This window comes from Arachis hypogaea, chromosome 6 (genome assembly GCF_003086295.3).
Source record: "Arachis hypogaea cultivar Tifrunner chromosome 6, arahy.Tifrunner.gnm2.J5K5, whole genome shotgun sequence".
Lineage (NCBI taxonomy): Eukaryota > Viridiplantae > Streptophyta > Magnoliopsida > Fabales > Fabaceae > Arachis > Arachis hypogaea.
In genome coordinates, this window is record NC_092041.1 from 753,488 (window position 1) to 763,495 (window position 10,008).

The following is a 10,008-nucleotide window of genomic DNA, read 5'->3' on the forward strand; positions in this document are numbered from 1 at the left end:
ATATTGAAGGTTGGTCTTATTCATTGAGAGTTATTTTTTCCTCTTTCTTTACTGCTTTTAGTCCTTAGAACTTAGCAGTTATATCTCCAACTTGTGCTGGATTTATCCTGTGCTAAGATGAGTTTATCATTTGTTTATTTTTTTTAAATTTTTTAGTTTTTTAACAAAATCCATGGATATTTGCTTTGGTTTGGCAAAGTAGTGAGTTGTTTCATGAGTAAATGCTTGAGTTGATTCAAATGAGTGAGGGAGATTTATGAAGGTGAGGATGAGGGGCTGAATTATTAAGGTGAATTTTGGTTTTTGCTCTAAAAAGTGGTTGAAAAGTAGTGTAAATGGAGAAGGTGATAAAAAGGGTATTTGGAATTTCATAAATTTTGTAGCGGAATCAACTTTAAATTTAACGATTAAATATTTGTCAGATAATACAATTTTTTTATGAATATAAAGTTAATTTAATTTTTTTGTAATTAGTTTTATGGCGGTCAAATCTTTAATAGTTAAAAATAATTATTTATTCATGTATTTTTATAAAGTTTAAAATTTTTTCTGACACTTGTTATTTAAATTTAAAAAATTTTATCAAAGTATTTTATAATAATTAATAACATTATTTTTGAATTTAATTAATAAAATATTGGCTGAGAATAAGGTTAGATACAATCACATATGTCTAAGTTTATTTAATTTTTTTATTAAGACTAGATTAATAAAAAAAGAATTATACTGTGTACACTAACATTAATTATTAATATAAAATACATACAAAAATAAATTAAATAATATATATATTTATATACAAATATATTGGAGACTGATTTTAATAGCTAATTTTAATGTATAAATAATAGTTTTGTAAAAAAAAAAAAATGCGCGTCGTTAATTCGTTATATATGTAATGTCTAACATGTATGATGTATCAAATGCCCGGCCACCATAACTTATTGAAGTGTTCCTGCTCCATAATTACATAGGAATGTCTATCGAAACTCGAAAGAGTTACGCACTTACGCCTTTTGCGAAATTTCTAATAAAGTAATAAAATTGTTTCTAGTAAAAGATGTTTGTGATAAACAAAAGAAAAAAAGAAAAATGAAATTGAAGAAATCTGGATTTGACGGATCAACAATTTAATAAGGAGCCAAATATAATGCAAAAAAGTGTCTTTTGCAGAATCCAAGTTAAACTAAATGAGGTAAGTGGATCTAATTCGATCATAACAAAGGTAAACAAAAGTTACACACTTCCCTTTAAATTCGATACATTTTACTGACCCATTTTGACATTGTGGGCTCATAAGCCAGAAAATATTATAAAAAATCAAGAATTGATTTTATACTCTTCAATTAAAATTTTGTTGTGTATTTTACTATTTTTAATATTGCTTTTTACATGTTCCTATACAAAATAGGAAAAAGAAATGCCATCAGAATCCAATATAGATATATAATATATGAAATAAATCACTCCATTTTAGGAAAAGATAATATTTTTAGATTGTGGTGAACCAAGACAAGAGACAGTTTCAACCTAGCTTGCTTTCTTTTTTATATTCTTTTCAATCTTGTTTCATGGATTACTTAGCAAATTGGGAAGGATCACATCATCTATATTTATAGCACTATAACCAGCTAGCCAATTATCCATTCATCATTTGTTCCCTCCATCATCAAGGTTAGTACTACTGCTATCTATCTGAAACATTCTCTTTAAATGTTTTCTCTAATGATGCTACATTATGTCCAATTTCATTTTTCATACATATTTTAATGATTATATGTGTTTCTTGTTCAGATAAAGAGAACAAAAATATATTTTATTTCCAAATAATTTTGACCAAGACAAAGGTTAAGGCTTAATGGCACCTAATGAAGACTCAGCAACAAAATTAACAGCACTTGTTGTGGATGATGATAGACAAGTAAGGATGATTCATCAGTGGATGCTGAACAAAGTTGGAGTGAAGAATCAGGCAGCGGAGAATGGAAAAGAAGCCGTACAAATTCATTGCTCTGGTCAAGGATTTGACCTCATTCTCATGGACAAGGAAATGCCTTTGATGAATGGCATTGAGGTAGTAATAATAAATTAATAATCTGATTTATTCAATACTTTAACCTATCAAAATAATATGCATGGGCAATTACATTGAGACATAATTCTTGCACATTCTTCATATATAGGCAACAAAGGAACTTCGTTCAATGGGCATTTGTAGCAAAATTGTTGGGGTGTCATCTCACTCAGAGGAAAAGCAAATACAAGAATTTATGGAAGCAGGGCTTGATGATTATCTAGTCAAACCTTTGAACATGGCTAAGCTGCGTTCAATTCTTGATAATATCATGTGATACCAAAACTAGTAATTGATGCAAGAGACCACTCCCTACCTTTTGAGTTTTTTGTGGGTTGAACAGAAAATGACCAATGCAATTGCGAGTCTAGTTATTACTTATAGAACTACAATAATGATGGTTTTCTCTGTAGACAAAAATAGAGAGCAAGCGTTGGTAAAAAATCCGTTTTACTATGGTAACTGAAACATTTTTGTGTGTGTAAAAACAACCAAATTTTCCTTTAAGTTGCAAAAGAATATCGATTGTTCCTGATGCTAACGGTTCAGCTCTATCAGACACAATTGATAACCGGTAAATCTTCGATACAATTAGTACATATTTAAATTTCTGTAAGTTTTGTAAAATTACACGTAAAAAATGTACAATACAATACTACTCATCCACATGGAAGATCCATAAGAAAATTTGAGGAGCTAACAATTTCATCATTCCTAGTGCACATGATATTCTGCCGGAAAGGTTGGCATTAGCTCCAAGAAGAATGCTTTGGGGCCAAGTACCTCTTACTTGGTCACTCTTTTATTTGTCTTCCCCTCGGCAGTTACCATCTAGTGATAGAGATTGCAAGTGGTGACTTCATAATCCAATCATTTTTCTTCTTCCTCAGAATCCGACTTTGCGAACACTGGCTCAGGTTGAGTATCTGCATATGCTGGAGCAATGAATTTTGGATCTTTTGCTGCTGCGTCAGCATATTTCAAGATGGCTTCCCTTGGATCCTCCTCCATCCATGTCTCCTTGATCATACCTCCTTGCTGCAATTGCATGAAAATATAAGTACTTTGCATTTTCATATTCTGAAGCATGAATCCGTTTAAGTCTAAGAAAAATGATGAGAAACACATGTCAGACAAATACCTTCATAAGATACTGGGTTAGTAAGCTTCCTTGACTTGCACCGACCCGTCCACCAAAGCCAGGTCCTGTTATGGGAAGTTCAGGCTTGTGGGACTTCAATGGATCCTTTAATACTTTCTCCCGTTGACGCTTACGGCTTGGCTGATCTCTAAACAGTGGTAACGCATGGGGATTGTGAATGACAGGCTTTGCCTCAAAATCGTCGATTGATTTTTTCCTTGGTGCACGTGCAACACAAACAAGGGCTCCTCTTTCACTGATGGTGGGATCATATAGTATGTGAGTCCCTCCTTGGTTTTTATCACCAACCGTTGCAAAGATCTTCAGAAAAGAAAAGCAGTTCAATAAAATTATTAAGTATAAACACCAAAAATGTCCTCCTTAAAGTAAAAATAAAACAACACAAGAATGTAATTTATGGGAAGTTGAAAGAAAACTGCAAAATGTTACCTGATTCAGTTTAGGATGCCAACAACACCGAACAACACTACAAGAGGGGGATATGCCAACTCTTGAAACAAGTTCAAGGTTTGCTCTATCAAAGAAGCACAATAAACCCCCAACTGTGCTCTCTCTTTCAACAGATGTTCCAGTAAAAAATAGATTCTCACCAGGACTGAATGCAATATTTGTTTGTCCGTAATTATTTGGAAGATCCTCAAATACCTTCAATGCTTCCTTTGTTTTACGCATATCCCAAACCTGAGACATATTTCATTGGTTGGCGAGAAGTCGAGAAGATTAGTTAACAACATATGGATTCCTTATAAAGCAAGAAAACAGAAACAAATGAAGATAAGATTTTTGTGAGATATAATGGTTTACATACCTTCAGTGAACCATCAAAGCTTCTTGACAATAGGATATTCCCATCACTAGAAAATTTCAGACCAGTAATATCATCTGAATGACTTTTTTCAATATGTATATCTGGCCTACTCCCCCACCCAGGCTTAATGCTCCAAACCTGTGAAAATCAATGGGAATTCCAAGGAATATAAGGAGAAAACCAATGTTTTTTCTAGCTTAAAAAGCTAAAAGAGCGAATGTATATTGACTTTATTATAAGTGAAAATGTTTTTACCTGTATAGAACCATCTCCTATACCACCAGCAATGCGTTTACCATCATGGTCCCATGCACATGTGGTTACAGGAACTCTTCCAGGCCTTGCAAGCTTTGGTTTAATTACCTATCCTTTGAAACTTAGCAGTGTGAGTTCAACAACGTCAATGAAATGTAAATTATTATGTTGTAAAACACAAATGATCACAACTCCATTCACACATACATAAGATGTCTCATGCATTATATCCAGTATAATTGGGTAAAGAACTGGAAATACATTAGCTGAAAATCCTGAGTCTCACAAAAACCACAAAAAATAATAATAATTAAGAAAAGGGCAATCTCATCAAAAGTAAGTACTTGCCTACTTGGTGAAAAATTGAAGCATAAAATTTCCCTCTGCATTAAGTACTTAAACAGAGCAACAAATAGACAATGCCAATAACCTTTTCACAACAATAGGTGAAATATCAGTCAATAATTCTACAAGAAATATATAAAGAAGCAGATGCTTTTGGCCTCATTTGTTTAGAGAGCTTCAATTTTTATTTCAAAAATCTATCGAAAAGATATATGGTAGTAAATGTGTTTTGAAAAAAATTATGAGATATGATATTGACCATGCATACAATTTGTCATTGAAGATGACGAGGAAGCAGAACTTGTCCAAACCTGCTTCTGGCTTTTGAAGTCATTTACATCCCATATTCGCAGTGATCCATCCTCTGATGATGTTAAGATTGTCTCTTTAGTTTTTGGATGCCACTCTCCACATGTCAATCCAGATATGTGGCCCTTGGTATTCTTTAGATCACGAATATACATGTCTCCCTTCATAAACTCTCCCAAAGTAAGCCCATCGCGATCATAAATCTGCAACAGAAGAAATATATATACAATCAGTCAAATGAAAAGCACTAAAGCATCATTTAAGTCAACAGATATGATGTAACGTGCTTACCTTTGCTTGAGCTGATCCAGTCACACACAAAAACCGATCTGCTGTTGGACTCCAGCTTAAGTTGCGAACTTGATGACCTTCAGCGGGCTCCAGTTGTCGAAACGATTGCAAACGAGCATTCATTCCTTGAAAATCGTACATCCGCACTGAGTAGTCATAACTTCCAGAAAGCACTCTAGATCCAGTGTGATCTACAGCAAGAGCTGACACAACCTGTTAACAGTTTTCCCAATGTTATCATTAATATATATCTTTACATTTCACTACAAAACAGCTGTTGATTCCCTTCACATTCTTATAATTCAAAATAAAGTAACATACTCATTCACGGTGTCTGCCTTCTAATGGATTTTACTCTAAACTTCTATACTACTCAAGTTTAAGTTACTCGTAGTAAATGTGAAACCTCTCTGGATTATTCGGCTTGCAATAGAACCCTAACACTTTCTTTTCTCTGCAGTATATTATTATAGACTTAAGCTACTGCCACAGCTAGCATCAAATTATGCTTCCTAGATTATAAAAATTTTTTAGGAAACACTTTAAATGCATAATCAAGGGATACAAAGCACACAAAAGCAAATAATAATCAAATTAAACCATTTCTTCTCCATTCACAATTTGTTACGCTAATTCCCAAATTAAACCCACAAACACACGTTAAGAGAGAGAATACCTTGGTGTGGCCCTTGAGGACAATCTCGTTGCTAAGTGGAATACGGAACCGGTTCCCCAACTCATCTCCATTGGAATCATCGTCGTCGTCGGAGCTCAAATTGTTACCAGACGGCGGCGGGGGCGGCCCAATCATATCGTCGTCTTCGTCCTCATCCGCCCCCGAACCCACCCCCGGAGGTGGAGGGGGAGGCGGCCCCACCATGGCGCCATCGTCGTTATCATCCTCTGCCGTCGGAGGCGGAGGTGGCGGCGGGCCAATCTCAGAACCGCCACCACGATCAGCAAGAGTAGGGGTAGGGTTTTTAGAGGAGCGTAGGGAATTGAGCCATTCCTTAGAAGAAGAAGAGAGAGAAGGAAGAGCGCTTGCGGTTGCAGGCTTCGAAGAAGAAGAAGAAGAAGAAGAAGAAGGAGGAGGAGGAGGATTGGTATTAGATCGACGCGTGGCGTTGTGGATGGCTTCGAGAGGGGTCTGAGACTTGGATTGCTTGCCGAAGCTGAGAGGAAACTGAGCCCTAACGCCGTCGTATATGTCAGCTTCGTCCTCCATTTTAACTTTGATTTGCCCAACTGATATCTGCTTTATTGGGTGTGCTCTACGGCTCTACCGCCATCAAAGACGCACTGCATAACCACACACCGATTTTTTTTTTGTCATTTTGGGTTTATGGGCCTCCATCTTTGTCCGCTTGTCAGAAACAAGATTTCGAGAACTGTATGTCTGTATCGGTCATTGGGCCGCTGCCATAACTGGTGATAGTTAAATAGTTCAATTGGAATTGAACAGTGATTAAATCGATTTAATTAAATATAAAATAAAATTATTAAAAATTTAATATAAAATTTTAAATATTTAAATTAAAATTTTTTTATAATAATTTATTTATATTTTATCAATAAAACTTATAAATTTAAATATTAAAATTTATAATTAAAAAAAATCAAAACACACGTAATTAACAAACACATTACATGTTAACCCTAAGAAAATAAATTAGTTTTAAAGTTTAAACACTATTTATACAAATTTTTAATTATTGAACCCAAACTTACACAAATTATATATAGTCGATAACTAAGTATTGATTATTCAACATAACTATACAAAATTTCTATTCACATCAACAACCAATGATACATATAGTTTTAAAATACAAAATTAATAATTATATACAGAATTCAAACTCAGATGTCAAAATTAACAATTACCATCATCAATCAACAAAATTATTTTAAAAAAATTAACTTCAAAAATATTATAAAAATAAAAAAATTAACAAAAATAATTAACTCATAAGTATATATTAACCATAATTAATTTCAAAAAAAAATCTACGACTAAAGAAATAATGGAGGAGTACTCACTAAAAAAGAAAAGACAACCGAACAACAGAGACGTCCGTAAGAAGGTGACAGCCGAGCAGTTAAACGAAGGTGACGGTGATGAGAACAAGCGAGCAGAGAAGTTCGCGTTTTGCGTGAGACAGAGTGAGATCAGAGAGAGAAGTCGAGTAGAGACGTCCACGACGGCGACGAGAACAAGGCCGAGCAAACGTCCACAACGGGGACGAGAACAAAGCCCAGAGACCTTCGCGATGACGACAGCGTGCTCTGTATGACACAATGCCAACGGTTGACGGTACCCTCTAGCCGAGAAGAGAAGTTCAGCGATGAGAAGGTGGTTGCAAGGATTGCTAATGGTGAGTGTGAAGTAGCTACTAAAGTTGCGCCATTTAGGATTTATTTTTTTTTTTTCTAATTCTAGGCATTATTCACGTATTACATACTCACACAACACACTTACACATACTACATGAGTTCATTTAAGGGTTCATTTTTTTTCTTGTAAGACTTGAACCCGAGTGCAGATTATTCTACCCCTAGCTCCAAGTCTCGGCCGCAGGATTTGGTTTAATTCGTTTATGAGGAAAGAAAGGGGTGAGGGGGTGTTGCGTCTTTTTGGGCTTTCTATTTTTTTTTTGTTCAAAACGACAACATTCATGTTGAATAGCGAACTAGGCCTTCAAAAAATCGGTCTAGTTCATTCAGTTTATCAGTTAATTACCAATTTAGTAACCAAGTTGGGTTGGTCTAATGGTTAGCTCACTAGTCCGCTTAAGCAAGTGTCGGGGGTTCGAATCTCGCCTTGTGCATGCAGCAGCCCATTGGCCAGCGGCAAACCCTTAAATGGAGCTCAGTACCGCGACGGATTAGTCCTTGACCTGTCGGATCGAGGAATACCGTGGGAAACCAAAAAAAAAAATTACCAATTTAATTAATTTTTTTACCAATATTTTGTAAGATGATTTTTGAGAATGATTGGATCAGTCAGAGAACCGATTTTCAATTAATCCAATCGAGCCAATAGATTCGATCCGATCTGATTTTTAAAATATTGGTCAGAAAACAATAAATCCATTGACCAAAACTGTTTAAAGTTGAAACCAGGTCTCAAGAGTTTTAATTTATTCATTAAATTAATTTTTTAATTTAGGCTTTTTGCCCCTTTGTTAAACCATTTTCCATTTAAAATTTTTTTAATTTATTTTATCTTTATACTATTTTAGAAATTAATATATATTATTTATTTTAATATTTAAAATATAATTATGAAAATGAATTAAAACTTTTAATTATTACTCCTAGAAAGAGTTTGACAGCTACGGATAAAAACAAGTTGGACTTTATTTTTAAGAGGTCAAACTTGTAGTTGTATCATCAACCGTCCTACAATTTATTATGACTAATTCTATAATGTTTATAAATGTAGTGTCTAATTTTTGTTTAATTTATTTTCTTAACAAATTTTAAATATTTAAAAATTATTTGTATTTATATTTTAAAAGTTAATTATTAATTTTTAATTTTTTTGACAAATTAAACACTACTTTTAAAATACCATCGCCGTTACCATTACCATTTATTATAGACTCTTTCACAAATATTAAGTTTCACATTTTGTTAAGTCTTCTTTAATATAATTAGCTTAAAGAGTGTTAGAAGGTTTGAAATAAAAAAAAAAGAAAAGTCTAAAAAGCAAAAAATAAATTTATAATAAAGCTATGAACCAATAAATAATTAAAAGTAACAAGAAAAAAATATATAAGTAAAATAATAAAAATAAGTAGTGCAGTGGTTACAATTTTCTTATATTTTTAATGGTTAAAAATTCAAATCCCACATGTTACATAACATTTTAAACTTATTTCTAACCGGCAAAATTCACCTGCTAATGCGCAACTTGGATCAAATCTGAATGTGTTAGAATAAAATCCTCAATATCCTAAAGAAATATTAAAAAATAAAATAAATTAACTTATCTTTTTAATTATGAGGGAGTGAAAAGAGATAAAGAAGTTGCCACGGCTATTTGGCAGAATCACAGTCGTAAATAGTGGGGTTGTACTCAATTAGTTGGTGGAAAGAGATTGTGCCACCATCGTTTAATTTTATTATTATATTATGTGTGTACTAAAATCAGTTATCAGTATAAAATATATATTAGAATATAAATATATATTAAAAATAAATTAAATCACATATATATTTATTAAAAATATTATTTATATACCAAAATCAGTCACTAATCTATTTGTGTATAAATATATGTGTGATTTAATTTATTTTTAATGTATATTTATATTCTAATATGTATTTTATATTAATGACTGATTTTAGTATATATATAACATTATCTAATATTTATATATAAATATATTTGTGATTAATTTTAATAATTAATTTTAGTGTACAAATAATATTTTTGTTAATTTTAATAAAGGTTTAATTTTAATATCATTAATCAAAGTCCTAGCAAGTATGGTTCACATGACATAATGAATGATATCATCCAATTCAATATGTTTAATGGTTTGTCCATATGATAAGTTGATAACATGACATTAGATTGATTATTAGTACAATCTTGCTTTTTATCGATATTCCTCCAATGAAACATAAGAGAATAAGTAACCGAACAAAAATCCGATATAGTGTTTTGAGTTGACCCTTTTGAAAAAGACAAATGCCAAGTTACAGGAATCATTATCACTAATATAATGCTTGCACTCGTCACTAGTGATACCTCTC

The 10,008-nt window shown here is 32.7% G+C and overlaps 2 protein-coding genes across 2 annotated transcripts; one reads left to right on the top strand and one right to left on the bottom strand.

Annotated features, from left to right (window-relative positions):
- The first annotated feature begins 1,794 nt into the window (after window positions 1-1,794).
- LOC112695150 (two-component response regulator 24) lies at window positions 1,795-2,464 on the top strand. The gene is made up of 2 exons (XM_025747376.3): window positions 1,795-2,074; window positions 2,184-2,464. Exons 1-2 carry the CDS (start codon window positions 1,859-1,861, stop codon window positions 2,349-2,351), a joined length of 384 nt encoding a protein of 127 aa, XP_025603161.1. The 5' UTR covers window positions 1,795-1,858; the 3' UTR covers window positions 2,352-2,464.
- An 80-nt stretch (window positions 2,465-2,544) lies between these two features.
- Window positions 2,545-6,656, bottom strand: LOC112695149 (uncharacterized). The gene is made up of 8 exons (XM_025747375.3): window positions 5,921-6,656; window positions 5,245-5,457; window positions 4,956-5,156; window positions 4,300-4,407; window positions 4,045-4,182; window positions 3,666-3,917; window positions 3,216-3,536; window positions 2,545-3,112 (listed from the first exon to the last, which is right to left on the bottom strand). Exons 1-8 carry the CDS (start codon window positions 6,467-6,469, stop codon window positions 2,945-2,947), a joined length of 1,950 nt encoding a protein of 649 aa, XP_025603160.1. The 5' UTR covers window positions 6,470-6,656; the 3' UTR covers window positions 2,545-2,944.
- Window positions 6,657-10,008: the final 3,352 nt, after the last annotated feature.